The sequence below is a fragment of the Histoplasma capsulatum genome, assembly GCF_000150115.1.
Source record: "Histoplasma capsulatum G186AR genomic scaffold supercont2.4, whole genome shotgun sequence".
Classification (NCBI taxonomy): Eukaryota; Fungi; Ascomycota; class Eurotiomycetes; order Onygenales; family Ajellomycetaceae; genus Histoplasma; species Histoplasma capsulatum.
Genome location: NW_025544804.1, coordinates 2,343,323 through 2,366,535, shown reverse-complemented (window position 1 = coordinate 2,366,535; position 23,213 = coordinate 2,343,323). Strand labels below are relative to the sequence as shown.

The window sequence follows — 23,213 nt, the reverse complement described above, 5'->3', positions numbered from 1 at the left end:
ACAGGTCTGCCCTTTTGACGTGACCCGATGCAATCAATACACCGTTTGACTCGTCAAGCCTTGTCCACTATATCGTCGCCATCCCCAGATGATCCGATCTGCGAATGTTTCGATGGTGACACTGGGAAGCTCATTTCAGCTCTCCTTCAGAACACTGACAATGCTCTTGCCCTCGCGGACAGTAAACTACGCGTGTTTCCATTCAAGGACGTGAAGGATTGCTGGAGACGGCTCTATACAGATGCTAGCATCGTAAAAGCATGCTGCGCAATAGAAAAACATCTACATGACGATGACACCAGTGAGGTCGATTGCCGTAAATTGGAGGGGCGAGAGCAGCAAGAATTTGACAGCCCGACATCGAAAGGCGGGCAACACCATAAATATGACATGGATGACCGCACGATCAGTCCGGATTCGTTGTGGCTGTCATCTGTTATCCATACCCTGGATAGAGCACTGATCATGACCCGCGCTCCGCGTAGAGAATTTCTGGTTGAATCACTTATTGCATGTTTGCAGGACATGACAGATTCTCATGCCTCGACAAGGCCATTCGCCCTCTTCTTTGACAAACTCGACTTGTTCAAGATCCACCCTGAACTTGAGCAAGAGGAGCAGCCACCACGAAAACGCAGGAAACTAATAACTTCCCCACTGTTCCCCCCAGACATAGCTCCCGCTCCACGCCTGGAACGTCCAATTCGTACTGTCACTGCCCCATCCCTCGAACATTTCATAGAGCATATGAACAATGTTCGCACACCACTAGTCATCGTGGATGCAGTGAGCCACTGGCCTGCGCTCTCGACACGGCCCTGGTCGTCTCTAGAGTACTGGGCCCAGCGGACGTATGACGGCCGGAGACTGGTCCCCGTCGAGGTGGGCAGGTCCTACACTGATGAAGGATGGGGGCAGCGTATCATCCCATTCGGAGAGTTTGTGCGGGACTATCTATGGAGGATCGAGAGTAGTGGTCAGGATTTAGGTTACGGAAAGGAGAATGGTGGTGAAAATTGCCATGTAGCGAATACTGGGGATCTAGAAGACAGAGGAGTAGGAGGCCAGATGGGCTATATGGCACAACATGATTTACTGGCGCAGATACCTGCGCTGAGGAAGGATATCTGTATACCAGACTACTGCTATACGGACCCGCCAACGCCGGAACCCGGAACGCCCTTACATGACAAAAGATTACGCGAAAGACTGGCTCGAGATAAAGACCAACAGTCAAAAAAGAGTAGCAGGAATATTTTGGGTGATCCAGAGCAAGATCAGGATCAAGGTTGGAAGTCTACAGACAGCGGCGATGATGGCGGGGAAGCGATCGATACCACCTGTGATCCAGTCATTAATACATGGATAGGCCCCTCGTGGACAATATCCCCATTACATCATGATCCGTACCATAACATCCTCGTGCAAGTTGTCGGACAGAAATATATTCGGCTCTACTCTCCCCATACACCCGCATCGCAAATATATCCTCGCGGTATGGAGGTTGTCAACCCCGCCTCCTCTCCACAGCAACAGCAGCAACATGAAGACAAAGAAACAGACACTGGTGCGCCGACGCCGACACCGACACCGACGCAACTTCAGCAAATTGACATGTCCAATACCTCACAAGTTGATCTAGCGGCCATCGAACTGTCCCCCGCTGAGTCCGAGACCTGGGAGTCGATGTGGCCCGGATTTTCAGATGCAGAGTATGTAGAGACTATTTTGAAGGAAGGGGAGTGTTTGTATATACCTATAGGCTGGTGGCATTATGTGCGCGGCTTGCAAGCGGGGATCAGTGTAAGTTTTTGGTGGACGTAGGATTGTTGGTCTTAAAACGTCCCTTATCGGGAGAATATATATATCCCCAGGCTATTTTAGCAAACAGGGCCTAACATTACGAGGATATAAGTGTATTGAGCATTTGGGAGCGAACGAATGCGGCTACTACGCGTTTATTCGTGCTGTGGAGAAACATGTCACTTAGCAGGTGCTGACGTAGTCGGTGACTGCGGTGGTTGGTACGGTGGTCCCACTGCCCCTTGGAGATTATCCAGTTTCCGTCTGCTGCCATTCCGACTCTCCAAGGTGTGTAGGGATTATTACGGAAACGAGGGAGGTGGTTGATAGGTTTAATAGGGACAGGGAGGCGGGCCTTGTGTGAGGGTACTATGATGATGTCTGTGTAATGGATTGGTCTATCCGGCCAATCGCTTTCTTCCGGTGTCATTTTCATGTTGGTATTATCCTCAGATATTTTTAAGTCTTCAGATAGTCTATTGGAATGGTGAGATGTGACCCCTGCGGTATATCCAAAAAAAACCTTCTCATATTATTCTTGAGCGAAAATTGAAGCTGAAGTCGAATTGCTATCGAGTGGAGTTGGTGGATGTGTACATAATCTGCTCTAACGTGTTCCTTGGTTGGAAGCTCCTCACGCATGGAAAAAGACCAGTAGCAAAATCCATTCCAAAACGCCCATCAATGAAAATCAAATTTTATGCGACTGAAGCGCACAAAAGGGAAATGAAAGCCAATTCATACCAGTGTTGAGATGAAGGATGAACACAAAAGCAAAAGAGAAAAGGAAAAGAAAAAGAAAGAAAGAAAATAGCAAGAAGACAAGTATTAGGCAAAAAAAAATCAATCACCGTCTTTTCCTTCGCCTCCCTACTTCTGATGCATTCTATTCGCCGTTAACCAAACTTTATACCAATTGAGCCAATTGGCAAAAGCAAACATAATCAGCATTGGCATTTCATAGCGGGAGATCTGTTGCCTCCTTCATCTTTTCCTTTCTCTTTCTCTATAGCCCATACGTATGGTAATTATCATCTCCTTGATAGGCCGATTATTTATCGATCGAAGAACCCTGCGCGGACAAACCATTAACCCGAACATTTCTCTTGAAGCACAGAAGAGAAATGAATAGTAAACAATGAAGTCACTAGCTCATATCAAAGTGATAATCGAATATGTTCTGGAAATAGGGTTCAAATGACCCAGAAGCGATATGCGTGCCAGACACGGGAACGCTTGACGAGGGGATATCTATCGGTGTAGTAGATGGCGCTTCAAAAGAAGGGGCGGCGCCAGATAAACTGTGCTGGTTTATAGTGCTAACTTTACTATTATTTCCTGGATGGCCTCCAGGTTCGAATGCATCGGTGTGCATGTCGTTAAAGGTCGCGCCTAGATTCCCACGAACATTGTCTGGGAGTTGCTGGAGATATTGAGCATAGAACCCAAAGTGACTTCCCTGATCCAAACCTGTACTGACAGGAGCCGAGGAAGATAGAGTGTTGGAAGTGGTTAAGCCTGGCCATCCACCACTTGGATATCCGGCTGAATTAACGCCCACACTACCCGCCGTGCTACCCATAAAGCTATCGTGGACACTCGGAGCTCCAGAATTGAAACTAGTGCTGTAGAATGCTGGGCTCTGAAAGCCAGAGCTATTGACACCAACATTGCTGAGGTTTGACGTGCTGGTCAAAAGTTTATGCATAGGCGGCTGGGACAGTCCAGGGGCAGCAAATGGCGGCTGCATGTCTAAATCATCTAACTGAATATTTTGGACTTCAGGGGGATCACAAAGGCCGTTGTCTCGCTTGAGAATAGATAACCATATCGGATTGTCGGCGCAGGTCTGATTCCACGGGTCGTCACTCCCATATACGATTTGTCGCGCTTCGCTTAAGATGTCCTGATCTGTCGGAATGACGTCCTGGCTAACATTGCGCTTGATATATGCGGAGAGTTCAATCTCCAGACGCCGGAAGCAATTTGCATCTCCGGGGACGGGAATGTCAGATGATTCCCCAGTGGAACCTAAATTCGAATCTTTTCTCAGAACATCATAACTGGATTTCTTCGCGGGCGGCTTAGCAACCCACGGGTCCAGTGTGTTCCGCTCTTCCCCGATTAGATATGGAGGCATTCCATTTTCAACAAGCCGCTGAACGACGGGCTCAAAACCCCAGTCTCCTTTCCACTGCGACATATCCGTTCCAGCTTTAAAATGAGCCGTAAGATGATCGACCCGTTCTTTCCAGGTATTGAATATGGCGGAGCAGAAACCACACCGGGACCGGATTTCTGTAGTAGCACTTCTCCAGCTTTCCATCCAGGAGCCAAACTTTACAGAATGCATCAGACGGAGATGTTGACTGAGGTGGTCTTTCCGGTAGAAGGTCCGTTCTTGAAGGGATTTCTCTTGACAAGCATTGAAATTATGAGACTCAAGATGGTCGTCGTCTGGGTTGGGACTTTTGCAGAAGGCACAAACAACCGCACCATTGATAGTGACCACACCCCCCTGAGGTGTACATGTCCATTTTTCCAAGGCAAGATGCAATGACTTTTCATGGCGTTGCCAATCATGCTTAGTAGTGAAAGAGTCAGTGCAGAAAGTGCATTGAAAAATTCGAGCTGCGCGGGCTTTTTGAAATAAGTTTTGCCCGATTGCAGATTTATGGCGACGTCTACGGCGGTGGTCTTTACCATCCATGGAGTTGAACGAGGAGCGGGATGAACGATGAGAGAAGGCAGATGCAAAAGACATATCGGAAATACTGGATTTTGTTGTGTCCAAACTGTAACTACTCACAGATCGGGCAGGGATTACATTTGAGAGACCAGAACCGTCGGTGCTTGAACCCGTTTTGCGAGAATGTGGGGGGAAACGTCCGGCACTAGAAGGATTCCTTTCCCCACCACTGGCGAGGTTCCGCTCTGGAGCGTAAGGGGCATTTTCCATGGCTCGAATAATATCTGTGGCTGATGCAGGTTCGTGTTCAGGGGGGGAATGCTTCCAACGCTCAAGCGGAGTCAATTCGGAAATATCCACTCCCGGAGCTAGTTGTTTGCGTGGAATATCCAGAGCTCCAGTAGGTGGAGGAGAGATATCGCGAAGCAATGGCCGGACCTTTCCTCGACGACGAGCATTTGCAAGCCAATTGCAGATCTGGCTACGCTTCAGCCCTGTTTTCAACTTCAATTCGTCCTTTTCCTTGTCTGAAGGATAGGGATGGTTGGCGTGATTCGTCAGCCACGTCTTTAGTACTCGAATAGCTTCCCTCGGGAATCTGGCGCCACTTTTTCGACCGTTAGGGTCGGTTTCTTCAAACGTAGTGCTAGAGGTACCACCATGAAAGGATCTTAGAAGCTTCTTTCCCGTGAAGCTACCAATTGGCACGTAGCTATCTTCGGAGACGACATGTAATGTATCCAAGCCTTTTTCATGCGGCTTAGTGCGAGTAAAACTGCATTCACGGTACAAAGAGATACAGCATGTGCAACCGTTATTCTGCATCACACCCCTTTTTGCCATGACACAGTTAAGGCCTCGGGAACGACATAGATCGCAGGGCTCCTCAGGTTGAGTTACAGGATATAGATTTGAGGACGGGTCCTCTTTTTGGGGAATATCTGGTTCTGTGTGGGGTGGTTCGGCTGGGAGGAGGGAGACGTCTTTAACAATGAGAGAATCATGTTTCCCTGCAACCTCTGACTCACCAATCACTGGGCAATTGGAAGCAACATCATTGTCCTGAGCTGCTTGTTCAAAATCGAAATATTCCATGATATCTTGGACGTTTGAAGGCAAACCGAACCGGATTGCCTCCTAGCGGCAATTTGGGTCGAAGCCCGGGAAACGGAACGATGAAAATTGAGAAGAGGCCGAAAGTTCGTGGGCGTAATGTCAGTTGTATATGGAAAGAAAGGAGGATATGGAAGTGATCAGAAGTCGGAAGAAGTGGGCGGAAAAAGCAAGGTCAAGGCAAAAAGGAAGCAAAGATAAGAAGATGGAGGAATTGAGTCACAGACTCGGGGAACCTCGTGTTTGTTAAGCTCTGGCTGGGCCCGCCTTGCATCGGTGCAGAGATTCCGGACTCCAGCAATGGGACATTTTTATCTTAAGGAGTGGAGATAGCGGGGAGCAATAGTTCAATGCAGCAACCTTGTTAGACACAATATTCAGTAGCTTAGTTCAAGGTGAAGCCGGGGTTAAAGTCCTTGGCTGTGTATTACTCCACCGGCCGTAACATGTCAATGTAGCTTTATCACTCGACCGATAGTGCTGCTCCTGGGAATGTGAGGTGCCTCATATCCCGTTTATCTGATGTGGATGGCGCTGAAGAACTTGAAGGTTTACGGTCTCCTGATCTGAGAGTAGTAACAACTTTGGAATCGTGCGAGGGGCGGCAAGGGCCCAAAGTCAAGAAGACAAATATGTACCCTCAGCTAACTCAATTCTCCGCCGGACCAAGCTGTTGTCCGAGAGTTGATTTGCAAGCCGGGAGCAAGATACGGCTGGTGTCGATGGGCTAAAGTCAGCCTGGCGATAGATTACATCAGCCAGCATCTGATCCCTGCGCCTCACGCCCTTTCGTTGACATCAAACACCAGCGCTAAACCCGCATGAGCTAGCCGAGCAGTGCAGGATACAAGCCTTCTTTCCAGAAGCTCTAATTTCTAAACGCCAACCGGCGTGCTAAGACTTATCATTGAGTGTTGTTCTTGATATTGGCCTGGAGATTTGGACCAACCACAGGAGGTTCATCCAAAGATAAGCTTGACGGTCAAATGGGGGCCGGGTTAACACGAATGCGCCAACCATCCGGTATCTGCGGTGACTGACCAGCAAATGCTGCTTCTAACCTTGGATCTCACTTCTTGAACCATATTCAACCGCGCCGGTTTCGGAGTCGCGTTGCTCGCCAGCGATGCGGGTTGGTTTGCTTTTTCTTCTGCAGGCTTCCCATCATCCATCCCACCCATTCATCGCATGATGTTTATTATTCTCGACGGAACACATGTGACTGAATTGCGTGCTTACCGCGACTCCCGAGCCGACTCGAGATACCTGGGCACCAATAATGGATCGGTGTCTGGCTGCGGATACCGAAATCGAACATACGAACCAGACACCGAATTGATGCGGTTTGTTTTATTTCTTTTGTTCTATTGATTGAGCAATAATGATGGCACATGGACAATTTTATGAATCAGTTCGCTATTCAGCGTGCTAATGCCTGTGCACACGACATGCCGTCTTTCTGGGTTCCCTCTAGACGTTGGCTCATCTAGTCCTAATTGGATGCTAACAAATTCCTGCTCTCAAGAATCGGTATAATCCAGCAGCATGCACAATGGTTCCTAATGGAAATGTTGACTTCAGTGTCAATGGCAACTCCCCACTTACTTGTTTATGGCAATGAATATATGTTGCACGGTACATGTCCACCTCCAGGCACTCAGGCAGGGACATTCCAGGTACAATTAGTGCGGTGAAGTCACCTTTTCACTATGCCGTTCAATTTAGAGGCCAAGTTACGACTACGTGTACAGTGGCTCTTCAAGCCATCGAGCAAGGACCCTTCGGGGCGGGGAATTGCCGGTTGGGCTTGTTCTGGCCTCCAACCTTACACATTTGGCTGGCTGTTCATCATGTAACCAACAGAGTTAAGGGGACGAGCGGCAACGTAAGCCGACTGAAGACAGCATCGGAGGAAATTCAGAGTTCCGCCGTGTGTGTCCGTTTATCCCGCTCACTTATCTCTCTTTCTTTCTGATATTACTGTTTTGTTGGTCGAGTGGCAGCTCCTCAGATGACCTGGCAGCTTCCGCTTTTAACCGCCTGGTGATATCAATTGGCCCGGTCCAGGAAGCCATGAAGTTTGCACAGATGCACTGGCGCAAAGCTGAAGTCCACTACACTCTTGACTGTTTTTTCTTTTCTTTGATAGATCTCCATGTATTACCGCAACCGCACTTGAACGGGAAATTGCAATGCTATGAATGATTGGGGAGATGGATACTTAAAGTACTTCCAACTCTGTGAGTGAGTGTTGGTGGCTTATTGAATACATGCACTCGTTTCTAACCTTGTCTAAAGTTTGTATACATTATCGTTGTTCGGCTATTCCGATTTCCCCGCCAAGTTTGTAAGAGTTGGCTTTCCAAACCCACAATGGATGTGCATTTTTGATAGTCTAAAAATTCAATGCGAAGATTAGAGAGATATAGATTCTGTGACGTAAAAACGAATTGTATTCTTAGCAACAACATAATGATTGCTGATGCAAAACATATTATGAAATGATTGATATCGGGCCATCCTTGCATCCGGCACAGACCTCGGCATTGGAGTCCCCTGAACGCCAAGAACCTAATCCCACTCCGAAACCTTCCCCAGGAGTGGAACACACGGTGCATTCTCGAAGGAACGTCACGACCGAAACCCGAAATGTCGTCCTACCGGCTTCCCAATATCCCATCACTGCGAAGACAGCAGCTTCGGCTTGAATTGTAGGTTTTGAGCATGAATTCCTTTCCCATGTTTATAAAGACAAAGCTGCTGTTTGAATTATTGAGCGCTCATTGTCCTGTTATAGCACGAGTCTGAAAACAGCTCCTCCCCCCGGCGTCTATGTGAATATCTCACCGACAGATCCCACCTTCTGGTCTGGTGTTATTTTTGTGCAGAAGGGTAATATATAATATCCGTGGATGCACCCTACTACACGTGATTTTCCGAAGCCGCTGAACAACGATGAGTTTGAAACCATGAATGCTAATCAACGGATAACTAGGCCCCTACGCATCTGCGATTCTGCGATTTCAGTTCCGCTTTCCATCGACTTATCCGGATTTACCGCCATTAGTTACTTTCACGACAGATATATTCCACCCCCTCATCGTGCCGCTCACAACCTACACATTTAGCACCAACTCTCCCGATACAGATACTGTAAGCGCAACGGATGAAGAACGTCTACCACCCGGCGGCTTTAGCCTGAGGCATGGATTCCCACATTGGTTTGGAAGAGCGCAGAGGAGTGCGTCGAATTCAGCAGCATCATCACGGAATGTGAGTGGTAGCGAACAGAAGTGCACGAAAACAGCACCCCTGGAACAGCCGAGTGAAGGGACAACGCCAACTCCAGATAACAACGCGGGGGCTGGGACTTCGTCTGCGGAAGAGCAAGATGTCTCATCTGCGGGGCGAGTTTCGTCACATGATACCCATGTGCGTATATCTCCGTTACCAGCCGGCTCACCGTCTACTGCCAGTGTTCAGGTGGATGTCCCAGTTTTGACGATTCTTAACTACATCCGGTCGACGTTTGATGATGAAGCAGTATTGGACTCCATACCGCTGGAGGCCGCTGGGAACCCTGGAGCCTGGCATGCCTGGCGATCTCATCGGGGGCTGGGAAACAGGGAAGGAGAAGATGGCCCAGATGGACCGGTGAAAAAGAGCAGTCTGCACGCACGCCGACCTGGAGAATGGAACTGGGAAGGTGTTTGGGAGACGAGGGTGCAAGCTGGAATTGAGACTAGTTACTTGGAATCAGTCCTTTTTGGCAATAGTACGAGGGGTGGTGCGGGCGATGATCTGGTGAGCTGTCACGATCACATCAACTTTTTCTTATACGTATATTGTATCTCTGAAAGAATCTAATTCATATTTTACATCCCAGATTCGATTTGTCAAGCTTGACAGTGATACGCTTTCCAAGACGAAGGAAGAGATTATCTCCACCCAAAAGGGTAGCGAGATAGAGACACCATGATTTGGTGGTGCTCAGCCTCGTCAAACACAGCGGGCAGATGTTGGGGATAAGGGGCGCCACAATGGTGTTTTATTCCTTGCTGCCTGCGTGCGCTCTTACCTCATAATACTGTATTGCCATGATTATATACAAAACTTTCATATTACTCTATCCCAAACTCTTATTATTTATTCCGTGTATGCTTGGCTGCTGACTTGGTCCTTTGCTTGACTTTGTCATGGTGCAGCATCGTTCCTTCTGCATGACGCTGATGTTTCTTTTGCTGTGTTTGTCCCTCTGCGTAAACACGGCTTTACTTCTCTCCGTTTAGCCAGATTATATCAACATCTCGTCTTATCTTATATTCCCATCGCTGGCCATTCCATGCTGTTTGTATTTGGCAATCACGCTCGAATTCTATATATCATCCGTTCAAGTTGTCCTCTCGCAATCAGGGGTAGATAGGTGTATATCGAAAAGTAGGTTCGACATGTTCAAGGTAACACGGAGCGAAGCAAATAGGAATTTAATCTTACTTGCATTGGTGCTTGTCCCCATTGTTCTCCTGTTCGCTATATTTGCAACAGCTCTGGCGTGCTCAGAGTACTGGAGCCTATATCGGGAACGGCGACGTCTCCGGCGTGCTGGAAATAACGGCTATTCAAAAAGAATTCATTCAAACGCACCCTGGTTATCGTCATCATCAGAGTCGTCAAACACGTCGAGAAAGACATCCGAGTCCAGCGACGGTGACGCAGATATGTACATGAAGCCGGTCCTGTTGAGGGAACACGTCTAACCGTCATTCACTGGCACCCATTACCACGCGTTGGTTATATCAGCTCACCTCCCAGGCCCAACACGGACATCCAGCTATGCCTCGAGGAAGAGAGCACAATCATTCTTTCAAACAACGTTTGCAAACTCTTTCAGAGGCTCCTATCGCTTCTTCTCCCAAGAGCTGCGCTACCTCTTGCCCAATCCTCAGGCAGCAATCGTCTTATGCCATCCACCTACCACATCATTTCTCGAGAGCGTCTAAGTATTCCACACTGCAAGCCAGGAGACGTAGTCAGTGGTTATCGATCTGGCAATATTGGAAAGCATTCTTTCCAATACATCACCTCTGGCGTTTCGGACTCTTGATAACAACGGGGGTAGCATGGAGGAGGTACGCATTTCATCCACATCCATCACCCGTGGACATTATCAATGAAAATTCCTAATACCCATCTTTTAGGTAACAAAAGAAAATCCACTCTCGAGAGTTAATAATGTTGTGCGGAAGCTTCCGTCTAAAGGGGGCATTTTCTCTCGAGTCGCTCAAGTTCTTGATTTCAGTAAACATCATTCGCGCCTAGGACCCAGTCCTGGCGAATACCCCAGACTAGACCGTCCAACGCGTGTTTTTACTGAGCCAAATTCACCAAATACCAATCCTTATCCTACAAGTCACAAAATTTGGGAACGAGTATCAACACCGCCCATAACTACACCAGAAATATCCGGCCAAAGGACTCCACGCTTTTTCCCTACCCATATTTGTGGCCCGATGCACCGCAACAATGTCTTTACTCGCTTTTCATGTCCCCTCCCAATCACAAGCGCAAGAATAGATATAACGATGGATGCTATAAACATTTCTAGCGCGTGAGGATCTCTTCACATGGGCTGCAGTGGAAATATCCGCAAACGTTAATATAAGTGGCGAGCTTGACACCCAGATTGGATGCGAGGTTCCGCTAGATATTATGATTTTTGTTGATAATTCGTGGGTCTTCCTTGCCCAGATCTCGTTAATAATAGCTGACTGGCCTACTAGAGCAAGCATGTCACCTGCTCTACTAAAGGGGGTATGCCGGACGGTACTCCATTTGGCTTCGTCAATAGATATCCTCGTCGACCGACTGGCTATCGGCTGTATATCTGCTGATCCTGAGCAAAATATGCAGCTGCTTCTACCTTTATCTACTTGCAATCTCGACGCTATCCGGGGATTGCTTCAATCGGTACAAATATTCGAATTGCATGGCAATGAACCATGTCAAATGCGCACCTCAAAAGCTCTCCATGAGGCGTCAAATTTGCTTCTGAGGTATTCGAGCAGGGGAGCGCTACGTCATTTGTTTGTGGTCACTGCAAATTCAAGCATATCTCTATCTGAAATATCCCCTAACATAAGCAGTCGAGTGCGATTTCACACCGTATCACCAGAGCCGGCGTTGGGAATATGGGCTTCCGAGCCAAAGGATGGTTGGCATCTATCTGTTAGTTTCAATGACGAGGAAGATAAAGAGGCTGTTCATTCTCTGAAGGAGAATTTGAAGCAAATTATGCGCCATCTTCGCTATGGACTTGACCCCGGTGTTCTGTCAAACTTGTCAATAGAGCTAAATGGACAAAATGGTTATGAGATCGAAGCCATTCTTGGTGATACTAAATGCACAGCTTTGCGGCCAGGGGAGAAGTGGACACTTCTTGTTAAAATAAGAGCTGTCTCTGAAGCAATGGAAGTGTCCTGTGGTCATGGCGTCCTCACCAAAGGCGACTTGGAGCGGGGAGATTCTTGGGCTAAAAATCAAGCCGACAACTGCATTCACCAAACGATCGATCAATTTCACGGACTCCTTGGTCCCCCTGATAGGGCTGCCGCTGAAAACAATTTCAGCGTCAGGCTAGAACATAGTCATTCAGCACTATCCAGCTCTGCGGTAATTAAATTGGAAAACAAATGTGAAGTTGCCCGCATCTCCCGCAACGATGCAATGTTCGGTCAAAAGATCAGACAGACTCTTCCCAAAGATGTCCGGAAGTTATATATCGAGGGAATCACCGTGCAAGGGAGAGCCAAACCAATTCATTCAATGCATTTGAGCTGCCATCTTGACAACGACAATCATGGGGAACCAGAGCAGGGAGAAAATAGTAGTGAACTTCCTTTCGCCCATTCCCCATTAGAAATCTTACCGGATCTGGAGTTGCATAATAGTCCCTTGGTAGAGCTGGGTAGTTTAAACCCGTTTCGAAATTTGGTGAGAGGGTGTGATGATAGATGCTTTCACAACTTATCTCCGGATGGGAAAATCTCGGGAGAGCAGGCGTTCATTTCACCAATTACCTAGGTGCTGATGGCAATTCTACCTTCAACTAGGATATAAAATGGTATATTGGGATTGAGATTGGCTATGCTTTGACTTGTCTTTCAGGCTGCTTCCTCTCTCCCTTATCCAAAAACGATTTGTAAAATGGCTTGACTGACGGAGTTTTTATATGTAAAATGCTTGCGCGAGGTTAATCTCAGTGGCTATAGGCTACAAAGTAAAATGTGTTAATTATTATTTGTCTACGGACGTATTGATGTTATGGTTCGGTGTTTTTAGGAAAAGGCGCTGTAATTGACCGGGCAGCTAGTTTCATCTTAGTTACGACAAATAATACCAAGTAACACAGAAACTATACATTCACTTCGTAAATAATAACATAAATCCATCATCCATCATTTCTCAGCTCTACTTATTACATGGCTTTACTCGAGTCATTCCCTGGCCTTCCGTTTGACGCTCCACGCTTTTTTCCTTATCCAGCCAAATGGGTTCCCCCTCATCATCAAACTCCGCCCACTGGAAAAACGAACACGACGCCTTCCCAACCGCATACCCAGAATAGCACATCCACATATATCTTCCCCGCGTCTCCCTTTTCCTCTGCACACAGCGCAACACACACGGCATTCCGCAATGGCACCTGGGAGTATGTCGCGGGTGCAGAGACTCACGGTACCAGCGGTATGTGATATTTATGCGTTTGTTACCCGCAATTGGATGGGGAGTTATAGTCTGTGTGGGGCTGATGCTGTGTTTGTATTCTTCTTGGGTTTCGGCATGCATTACCAGGAGGGAGTTATGGGGGAGGTGGATGGAGATTTGGCCTTGGATGTCCGCTCTACTTACTGGCGTTGTAGACGTAGATGTCGATGCCGTAGGCCTCTCTTCTTTGCTATTATCACTATTGCTGTTAGTGTTATCATTGAGATCCTCGGGATCATCAGGTGGCACTATCTTCCGCACCCGGAACTCCCTCATCACGCCTAGACTTAGACTACCAATGACGGGTCGAGGCCCCAGATACGTCAGTTCATCCGAGTGGTAGCCCACGCTCTCGGAGGGCCCATCATAACAGTTCACAAACGCCGCATTGGGGACCCATGTACGTGTCGATTGGTATTTTAGTTTCTTTCCGCCAGGGTAGTGTGATTTGATACGCTTACGGATCTCGTCATTCACGGCTTGTTGGACTTTTGTAGAAACACGACGGAGTTCCGGGGTTAATACCCGGACGTCTGTTCGATAGCTGCCATTGTAGGAGTATTCGTGTTTCTGTTGATGTAGTTCTTCAGCGCTGGCGACATAGAAGCCTGCGGAGTGGGGACTCTGGACCGTGTTTTCGAAGAGTTGGAAAGTTTGTCTGGGGAATGTTTTGGCTTCTTCGAGAAGTTCGCGCAGAAGATCATTGGCTTCATTGGTGGGGAGGAAGTTGTGGATTATGGTGCAAGGAGTGTACTTAGATATGTCCTCAGGGGAGAAGAGGTGCAAGGTCCGCCCTCTTTTCGTGAGAGGTTTCGATCCTGGTTTGGGCGTTGATAAACTTGCCGCTGTTACGCCGAATGATGAGAGTGAGCGTTGTATGCCTAGGCCTCTAGAAATTGTGCGCTTCTTATTACTGTGCGGAGGCGTCTGGGATGATAGGGTAGAGCATGCCGTCGTGACCGATCCTTCACTGGCAATCAACGAATCAAGAAGGATTTCTTGCTCGAAATCTGGGAAGAGCGATGCCAAAATGGCCAGCTTTATATCTGTTGATTCATCCTCTCTAGCTATTCCACAGTCCCCTTCTTTGGTTGAAAGAAGTGTTGTGGTGTCTTGAGGCCTCTGCGAGTTGGAGTCTCTTGGACGTTTCCGGGAGAGAAACCGATCCATTTCCTTTCAAAATTTTCTATTTACTTCGGACAGTTCATATGTATTCAGATGATAGCAATCCCCTGCTTGGAGCCATTTATTGCCTAGTATGCGTCACGTTGCGGGGATGAGTCGAGTACGAGATCTGGACAGACGCGAGATCATGTGACACTAATTGACTTCCAAGGTTCCAAGGCTGTTGAAGACAGCGCCGAGAGCAATGATGAGGACTCGAAGTTGAATGGTTAATAATTTAACGTGCCCCTAGGATTCCAATTAAAGAATCCAGTGGCAGCGGCAGTCGAAACTCTGAGAGCACCCTGAAATCGAAATACTTCTACATAGGGGTAGCTAAGTATCGGTTTCCAGCGTCACAGAGCCGTGATGCATTCCTTTCAAGCTAAATTCGCTCCGCTGATGGATAGGAGCTCACCAGTTGAGTATGGTAGAGAGAATGGCAGGGTATCTCGCAGGTTGGAATATGCCTGGTCTCTTGTAATCGAGAATTGTGGATTTTGATACCATGGACATGTGTCTCATGTATTCAAAATAGTGGGGAAAATCGCAGCGGTTCCTGTTCAGTTGCAATTGAACACAAGATATCCCTTTATCCGAATCTAGGATTACACTCGGGTGACAATGAAAGACACTCTCTCTAATATCAGAAGGTTGATGAAGGTTGTCGGAAGTGCGGCGGACCGAAGGCCCACGTGATGATGACATCAGGAACAAGATCTGGACCTCGGTGGTTCAACGTCAAGTCTAAAACGGTGCTGGATTGAAGTTCAATTTGCTTCGGAACATTTTCTCCCTCACGACACACGGGCTATCCTGGAACAACATCTGAGGATGCGGATCCCCATATACATCTCCGAAGGGACATACTCAAATTGACCCCATGAGAATAGCTGGTCGCCCATAAAGCCGCGCCAACTTGTTTTGGGATCACCAATTGGAAGCATTTCCCATTCCTTTTTTCCCAGCTCGGCAACATGCTTGAGTTCCGCACGGAGGGTTTCAATGGATATGCAGTGAAATACTCCCCTTTCTTCGACTCCCGCCTTGCGGTTGCTGCGTCTGCGAATTTTGGCCTTGTTGGAAATGGCAGGCTTTACATTTTCGACTTGACACCCAACGGCATCGTCCCTTTGAAATAGTAAGCCACGAAAAGACATATCAAAACCTCTAAATATAAATTTTCATAGCCCTTCCCCCCCCTCTGCAAGATTTTGCTTAACCATTTTTCTTTTTTTTGAAAATACCTCGTGCGATTTACGTATTACTAACAGCTCTATTCTAATACCAGCTTCACAACGCAAGATTCTCTCTACGATATTGCTTGGTCCGAAATCCATGAAAACCAAGCCCTCGTGGGTTCCGGGGATGGAAGCATTAAGCTCTTCGATGCTACAGTGGATGAGTTTCCTGTCCAAGGATGGAAAGAACATTCTCGAGAAGTTTTCTCAGTACATTGGAATTTAGTAGCCAAGGACCGATTTTCTTCCAGTAGTTGGGACGGAACCGTTAAAATTTGGTCCCCCTCTAGACCGCAATCACTCTTAACTCTCCCGACACATAGCTGTACGTATTCTGCCGCGTTTTCACCGCACTCTCCCGATATTTTATCGTGTGTTTCCTCAGACTCGCACCTCCGCGTCTTCGATTTGCGCACACCTGCGTCCGCAAACAATCACCTTACAGTACAAATCCCGATTCACAAAGGATCATCGGTACCTACGAAGCCAGGATTTCAACCTGCACCCGCTTCATGCCCTCCATCAGAGGCTCTGACGCATGACTGGAACAAATATCGACCCTCAGTTCTTGCCACGGCCGGTGTCGACCGTACAATCCGTACCTTTGATATCCGTGCTCCGCATCAAGGTCCTCTCTCAGTCATGATTGGACATGAATATGCCGTCAGAAAAGTTACCTGGTCACCGCATCTTTCGCACGTTCTGCTTAGCGCTAGCTATGACATGACTTGCCGTGTTTGGAGCGACTGCTCCGATACCGGAACGCCTGGTGATGATGCGGGCTTCATGCATGGCGGACCGAGCGCTGAATCAGCAATGGGCAGGGAGCTGGGGCGCATGGGGCGCCATACGGAGTTTGCCACAGGTGTAGATTGGTGTCTCTTTGGGAGTGAAGGGTGGTGCGCAAGTTGTGGGTGGGACGAAAGGCTCTGTGTTTGGGATGTGAGAGCGGTGATGGCCTGATACCAAAATTTTTACTGATATGGTCTATCTGACCGCATCTCAATGTCATCTACCCTCGAAACCATGATGTGATATGGATGGCCTACGTTTCGATCTCTATCACACGACCTTTTTTACACGTTTCGACTAGACCGCAATTAAATAACGACCGAAACTTGCAGCAGCGAGGAAAACATTTGTAGTGTTACAACTGTCTGGAAATATTATGCTTTCAAATACCCTTGGAGTACCACTTACCTCTTCCATGGCCACCTCATCGGGGACCCATCGGGGACCCATCGGCTAATATCCGCTCAACGCTAGACGGTTCAACGATACGAAACCCCCCCTCGCAAGCTCAGTGAGCACTAGAGGACCCCTTGTTGGCACATTATCTGCATTTGTCGCCGTAGACTCATATCAGCTGTGAACGAACCCATACTTCCACTGTCAATTCCTACGTCTTTAGATGTCAAAGTAACTCGTCCGCAGATTTGACTAACGCAGCCCAAGCAATGGTTTTGGCCCGGATATATTGAATTAGAAGGATTGCATAGCTTCTCATCACTGTTATGATAGCGAAATTGGCCTCTAAATGTAGTTTCCGCCATTGGGATATAGTTGCCCTCTGGGGAATAGCCTGACTCAAGACATTTGGAAAGGATCTTAAATGGGGTGCGTGATATTGAGAGTCAGGCTAGTCCAATATGAAATAAATCATAAAACCGTTCATGAGAAGAAGAAAATATCCAGCCCTCTGACTCATGGCCAGGCTTGTCAGTCCGCCTGGTCCTTTCGGCCCGGTCTGGGTCCAAGAGGGGCAACAGCAGCCAAGAGACAACTAATGCCGTTTTTGATGAAGAAGACAACCGGCTGCTGAGAGGTCTGACCGCCACCTTGTCCTTGCAAGTGCATGGATAATTTTATCATACTATTCTCTGTGACGGTTCCCTGTCATCGGCAATCCGTTCGGCAAGAAAAAAAACAGCGGAGGCCAGGTTTTCTGCTATACACAGAAAAGAGCCTTTTTGACAGGCGATGATTGATTAATAATGTCCGCTCCTCTCCTGTACACAGTGTATGCAAGCAGCCGCGTGGCTTGGTAGGGCTGGTGCTGGCGCTCTATTTGCCACGAGTTCAACACTGAAGAAACATAATAGGCATAACGGTCCGTCATTATCATTATTCCTCCGATGCATACAAATTTAAAAGGATGGGATATCGACCTATGTCGAACATCCTCTCGCCCATCGAGCGAGGCTAAAAGAGTTATGGATGGTGCGCTTCATCGATCGCTGTACGTAAAAAGTATAAGGTTCTGGACTTGGAGTCCATCTGAGTGCAATGGGAAAATGGCCACACTTTTGCTTGGCTGACAAAATTGCGGATACATCCATGAATATCAATGGCAAGCCGATCCTCTCTCCCTTTCCCGTATAGCTGGGGTCCGGCTACTTGGAACAAAAAGCCTTTAGTTTGTCGCGAAGGGCGCACTAGAACCGCACGAACCGCTTAACAGGTTCGGAGATGCGTTAGCCAGGAAAACGATACCAGAGCAAGCCGGGTTAACCGAACGACTTTTTTAGTGCCAGCAAGGGCAGCCTGAGCTTGTAATGGCAATTTTTGCGGTTTGCCGCTGCGAGTTTGGGATGCGGATGCTCCTCAGAGACCCACCGAGTTTCGGGGATGACTACCATGAAATGCTATAAAATCATGGAAGCCGACCCAGGCCTTTTGATAGCTCGAAACCGCGATATTATCGTAACTACATGAGTTATGTTTTTGGGCTGGGAGGCATTTACATATTTTGTGCTGGTTTTGGAAGCTATATTTCTCAATGACAGCTGATGTAGATAGGACTGATAGAATGGGGGACATATATATGCCGTCAGGTATGTGTATTCTCTGGAGTGTTAAAATCCGGTAAAATATTTCAATACTGACCCTACTGCAGATGCAAACATTATACCGCAGAATCTGTCGAATGACTCACTTTCGCAAAGTGAGGATGGTTCCCCTGTACTCGATCAATCGCTGGATTATGCACTCTCCGCATACAGATTCCGTCGAGTTGCGTCGAAAACGATTGTGTCATTCCATTCCAAAGATCCCGAAAATCCAGTCAATTGGAGTAAAGTATGTATATATATATATAAATATGCACTGTATGCGAACTTCCTGGTATTTACCGGCGTTTATATCTGTTTGGGATATGCAGCGTGGAATAGTAGCTAACACCACCATTACAGAATAAAAAGCGATTCATCTTTACCGCAGGGATCGTAACTGTCCTGAATAGTACTCTCTGTGCCTCCTTACCCAGCGGTGCGATGCCATTTATTGCCAAAGAGTTCAACATAACAAGCAAGGAGCAGTTGGTCCTCCCTATATCCTTGTTTCTTGTTGGCTATGTTTTTGGCCCGATCTTCTGTGGCCCTATGTCGGAATCATATGGGAGGAAAGCCATGATGATAATCCCATTCTTTATTTTCATGGTCTTCACAATGGGCTGTGCACTCTGCCGAAATTGGGAATCTCTGTTAGTCTTCAGATTGATTCTGGGTGTCGCGGCAGCTGCTCCAATTGCTATTGTAGGCGGCCTATTTGCCGATATCCACAGCGATCCAAGGGAGCGAGGTCAAGTCATGGCATACTTTATGGCTGTGGGTACATGTCACTTTCCTAGGAGACACATGGTAACTAATATTGCACTTAGGTGACTACCGTTGGTCCACTTATCAGCCCCTGGCTGTCGGGTTTTACCGCACCAATAAGTTGGAGATGGCCATTTTGGATATCACTTATGTTTGCAGCCCTTTCCGCTCCACTGTGCTTTTTCATGCCTGAGACGTACGCCCCTGTTCTCTTGCAGCGGAGAGCTCGAGCTTTACGCAAGAGCACAGGCAACGGCAATATTGTCGCCCCCTTTGATATCCAAAAGCGAGGGCTAAGAGTGGTACTCACTGTCACCCTAACGCGTCCGCTTCGTATGTTCTTTCAAGAGTCAATCGTGCTTTTTACTTGCTTATATTTGGCAATTGTCTATGCTATATTTTTCATCTACTTTCAAGCGTATCCAATTATTTTTCAAGGTATGACCAAGTTCCGCCACGTCCTGGAACCTTGCATATTGTTTTTTCTAACCAACGGATTGAAGGTATATATGGCATGAATACTGGTTTCAGCGGCCTAATGTATCTACCCAGTAAGTTGTATAACTTTTCCAAACGCATTCGAGTCTTCGCTAACATATTTCTCCCTCAGTCGCCATTGGTGCATTTTTCTCTTGTGCGGTATTTAACTGGTGGGATTCCTATCTCCACAAGGCCAAGGCCAGGGGTGCAACTTGGGCCGATATTGAAGAATATAGACGCCTCCCGCTTGCTTGTATCGGAGGGCCACTATATGTTATTGCGCTATTCTGGCTAGGCTGGACTTCCTCGCCAAACATTCACTGGGCAGTTCCCATGCTATCCGGTATACCATTTGGGTCAGGCTACTTGCTTATTTTCATGGCAATGCTTAACTACCTATCCGATGCGTATGAGACATTCTCATCTAGCGCCCAGTCTGCAGCTAGCTGCTGCCGGAGCACTTTTGCCGTTCTCCTCCCCATTTCCACCACCCCGATGTTTAGTCGCCTGGGGGTAAGTTGGTCATGCAGCATGCTGGGATTCTTCAGTCTGGCCATGTCGCTTATCCCGTTCGCATTCATCCGGTATGGTGAGCATATTAGACGGAATAGCAAATTCTGCCAATACCTCCGCGAGCAGAAGGAGGCGGATCGGATAGCCGAGGAGGAGGAGGACAGGATGCATCATCTGAGGGCTGAAACCGGAAGGGATGTTGAAAAAGGCCGGGTCACCAGTGCTCCCATACCATGAGATAGGAATTTCACCTGAGGACATGCTCTCTTAACAACCGTTTGTCGTCTGAAGTAAGGTTTTTTGGGAAATAGTTAAGTGGCCACGACTCGCATTACCAATGATGAACACACCAAGGAGATTTAAGTTTATAGTCGATTTACGACACGGAAACTTTATAACTATTTCCTACAGTCTGTCATCGAATCTTCTCCCGGTTTATACACTTTTGTGGGCGCTTTGGTGATAGAGCCAAAGAGCAGGATAGGGTTCTGTGTGCATTTTCTTTTCTTTTTGGTTTCCCCCCTCGAGTTTCATTCACGCGATGCATGCATGGGATTGCCAGAATAAACGGCGTTTGTTTCTACCGAGAATACGAAAACCGGAGTGAGTGTTCTATGATGGCAGGGTTTAAAATGATTTTCCTTTGCTCTCGTTTCCCCTGAACCCGTAAAACAGGCTATAAAAATGTTAGGATACATGCTTTAGAAATAATGTGAATGGTGTTAGGCCTGCCTACGATGAATGGGCGGAAAATGTAAATGTTAGGTTTTAATTATAAACTAGGGTGTTTAATTAGGGCTCGTAGGTCACATGAATGTCCCTAAACTCCTCTCCCGTCCTCACCAGAACAACTGCTGCTCTTACAGTATGGTTTTGGTGTGGGTTGCCAAATTTTATCGCATGGCACTGCATCTTACACAGGACCATATACTCTAGTGTATTCAAATTTCAAACGGTTAGTTCGTTACCTGCCCTGGGAAACTCACTGTTAGACTCTCACAATATGGAGGAGTCAGAGCGCATGGCACAAAGGTTTTCCCAAGGTAAATGATCCAACACGAACCCGGCCCAAATAAATGGTAGAGTCAGTCCTCCAAGTCGAATTTATTGTGAGGGGGCCAAATATGGCACACTTTTGCCCATATCCTATGCATGCAAGCCTGTCACATAGAAGGACACAATCGATCAATACTACGCTGAAGCGTCAGTGGTAAATGAGGTGGAGCGAAAGTTGAGCGTACCCAAACGAGACTTCTCTTCGCGCGACTGTTGAATATAACAAGAGCCCTCGTGATTTTGAAGTCTGAGAACTTTTGCGAGGTCTATGAAGATCGCTTACGGCGGGGAGGGTTCATGCCAGCCTCTGAGCTGATGGTTGGCCATCATTGGTGTCCAAAATGACGAGAACTGCAAGCAGATTGGCTGAGCAGGAGCTGCGGGGACGGAGGTGGAGTGTGTTGATCAATAAAGCCGAATTTGATACAACGCCCGAGTTTGAAATAACATGCCGTTGTAGATGGATAATCATCAACATGGACAAAGAACTTAAACGTCATATGATATAACGAAAATACGTTGCGCAATCACAAGCCGTTTTCCGATTCAGATATCTAAGTTCCACTGGTATCTTTTTCGGATTTGTAACTCCAGATGTGCTGGGCAAAACTAATAACCAATTTGAGTCATTGAGTAAATATTCACTGTGGTGAAGGTTCAGACCAAAATGGCAAAGAATAAGAATATCCAGTGCTTCAGTGCTTGTTGGCAACTGCCTGCCTGCATCTAGCCCTGCTTGTTTGAATGAGGGTTGCCGGGTGTCTACCATATTCTGAACAGGAGTGAGTCAATATTCAAAAGGACAAGACGAAGCAGGATACCAATCATACCTGCCCATCATTTGTCGCCAGATATTGTTTGTATAAATGATAGCTTGCATCCACTAGCCAGAACCGGAGGTTATTGGCGGGGTAAGAGGGGTTACTACCCAGCTTCGTTGAAAACCAGTAAGGCCAATTACGATGATTAATTACTATTAGCCGTCGAAATATCATGTCCATGGATGGCGGCGCTGCGGGAGCAGCAATTGATGCTGTGTGCGGAAGATTCATTCCAACTCCCATCCTCAGGAATCAAGCACAGAGAATGATTTGATATCTGGTCCAGATATGGGCAAAGTGGACTTCCGAAGCGGGCCGTAACCCAAACTTTTACCCCACAGTAATTCGACTTGGTGGCCTGGAAACTGATAAAGTTATATCTTCATCTTTCTGTTTCGACTGAGAGAGGTCAATCACAAAGCCAATGGTTCAGAATTCGGCTAAATTCATACCTTGTATGTGTTTGTACACCTTACAGTTACATTCCTCCAGCTCCTCGTCTCCCTCCTCCTCCTCCACCACCACCGCCGCCGCCGCCGCCGCCAGTCTTTCTTTGTTCCTTCAATGTATGATCGAGGAATCTTGGGTCCATACATATGTGGTACGTGGATGGACCCAAAAATCTATCAAATTTCCGGCAACTCCCCGAGGAGCTACCACGTATTTCCCCTACTTCCCCGCCTTGGTTCAAGGATCATCGCTGGAATAATAGGTCTCCGCAACCTCTCCGGTCAACCTTCAAGTTCATGTCCCCTTTGACCCCCTCCAGCTCCAAAGAAAATCCTCAACCAGGTGCCCCAACAGGTTTCCCGTGGAAGGGGAAGGGTCCTTGATTTATGCAAGCTTGCGGATATTCGGACCTGTTCTGGAAGAATAACTAGCCAAATCTGCCATGGTGGAAGGGGAGCATTGCATAGGAACGTAGGCTGAGATAGGATTTTAGCGACATGGCGATTGGCCACATATTACATAC

At 47.4% G+C, this 23,213-nt stretch overlaps 9 protein-coding genes across 9 annotated transcripts; 7 read left to right on the top strand and 2 right to left on the bottom strand.

The window, feature by feature from the left end:
• Positions 1 to 27: 27 nt before the first annotated feature.
• On the top strand, positions 28 to 1,824 carry HCBG_03841 (jumonji domain containing 5; the record flags this gene model as incomplete). The annotated part of the gene is made up of 1 exon (XM_045430890.1): positions 28 to 1,824. The coding sequence occupies one exon, from the start codon at positions 28 to 30 to the stop codon at positions 1,822 to 1,824; it is 1,797 nt and encodes a 598-aa protein (XP_045289033.1).
• A 1,126-nt stretch (positions 1,825 to 2,950) lies between these two features.
• On the bottom strand, positions 2,951 to 5,587 carry HCBG_03840 (uncharacterized protein; the record flags this gene model as incomplete). Its single annotated transcript, XM_045430889.1, has 1 exon — positions 2,951 to 5,587. The coding sequence occupies one exon, from the start codon at positions 5,585 to 5,587 to the stop codon at positions 2,951 to 2,953; it is 2,637 nt and encodes an 878-aa protein (XP_045289032.1).
• A 2,667-nt stretch (positions 5,588 to 8,254) lies between these two features.
• HCBG_03839 (uncharacterized protein) lies at positions 8,255 to 9,997 on the top strand (the record flags this gene model as incomplete). The annotated part of the gene is made up of 4 exons (XM_045430888.1): positions 8,255 to 8,316; positions 8,403 to 8,497; positions 8,601 to 9,409; positions 9,492 to 9,997. The coding sequence occupies 4 exons, from the start codon at positions 8,255 to 8,257 to the stop codon at positions 9,582 to 9,584; spliced, it is 1,059 nt and encodes a 352-aa protein (XP_045289031.1).
• Positions 9,998 to 10,053: 56 nt separating this feature from the next.
• Positions 10,054 to 10,362, top strand: HCBG_03838 (uncharacterized protein; the record flags this gene model as incomplete). Its single annotated transcript, XM_045430887.1, has 1 exon — positions 10,054 to 10,362. The coding sequence occupies one exon, from the start codon at positions 10,054 to 10,056 to the stop codon at positions 10,360 to 10,362; it is 309 nt and encodes a 102-aa protein (XP_045289030.1).
• A 363-nt stretch (positions 10,363 to 10,725) lies between these two features.
• Positions 10,726 to 11,217, top strand: HCBG_03837 (uncharacterized protein; the record flags this gene model as incomplete). The annotated part of the gene is made up of 2 exons (XM_045430886.1): positions 10,726 to 10,734; positions 10,804 to 11,217. The coding sequence occupies 2 exons, from the start codon at positions 10,726 to 10,728 to the stop codon at positions 11,215 to 11,217; spliced, it is 423 nt and encodes a 140-aa protein (XP_045289029.1).
• A 175-nt stretch (positions 11,218 to 11,392) lies between these two features.
• On the top strand, positions 11,393 to 12,685 carry HCBG_03836 (uncharacterized protein; the record flags this gene model as incomplete). Its single annotated transcript, XM_045430885.1, has 1 exon — positions 11,393 to 12,685. The coding sequence occupies one exon, from the start codon at positions 11,393 to 11,395 to the stop codon at positions 12,683 to 12,685; it is 1,293 nt and encodes a 430-aa protein (XP_045289028.1).
• A 387-nt stretch (positions 12,686 to 13,072) lies between these two features.
• On the bottom strand, positions 13,073 to 14,539 carry HCBG_03835 (GRF zinc finger domain-containing protein; the record flags this gene model as incomplete). The annotated part of the gene is made up of 1 exon (XM_045430884.1): positions 13,073 to 14,539. One exon carries the CDS (start codon positions 14,537 to 14,539, stop codon positions 13,073 to 13,075), a length of 1,467 nt encoding a protein of 488 aa, XP_045289027.1.
• Positions 14,540 to 15,402: 863 nt separating this feature from the next.
• HCBG_03834 (peroxin 7) lies at positions 15,403 to 17,452 on the top strand (the record flags this gene model as incomplete). The annotated part of the gene is made up of 2 exons (XM_045430883.1): positions 15,403 to 15,674; positions 15,825 to 17,452. The coding sequence occupies 2 exons, from the start codon at positions 15,511 to 15,513 to the stop codon at positions 16,735 to 16,737; spliced, it is 1,077 nt and encodes a 358-aa protein (XP_045289026.1).
• A 1,101-nt stretch (positions 17,453 to 18,553) lies between these two features.
• Positions 18,554 to 20,600, top strand: HCBG_03833 (polyamine transporter 3; the record flags this gene model as incomplete). Its single annotated transcript, XM_045430882.1, has 6 exons — positions 18,554 to 18,608; positions 18,671 to 18,852; positions 18,966 to 19,379; positions 19,433 to 19,808; positions 19,874 to 19,921; positions 19,981 to 20,600. 6 exons carry the CDS (start codon positions 18,554 to 18,556, stop codon positions 20,598 to 20,600), a joined length of 1,695 nt encoding a protein of 564 aa, XP_045289025.1.
• Positions 20,601 to 23,213: the final 2,613 nt, after the last annotated feature.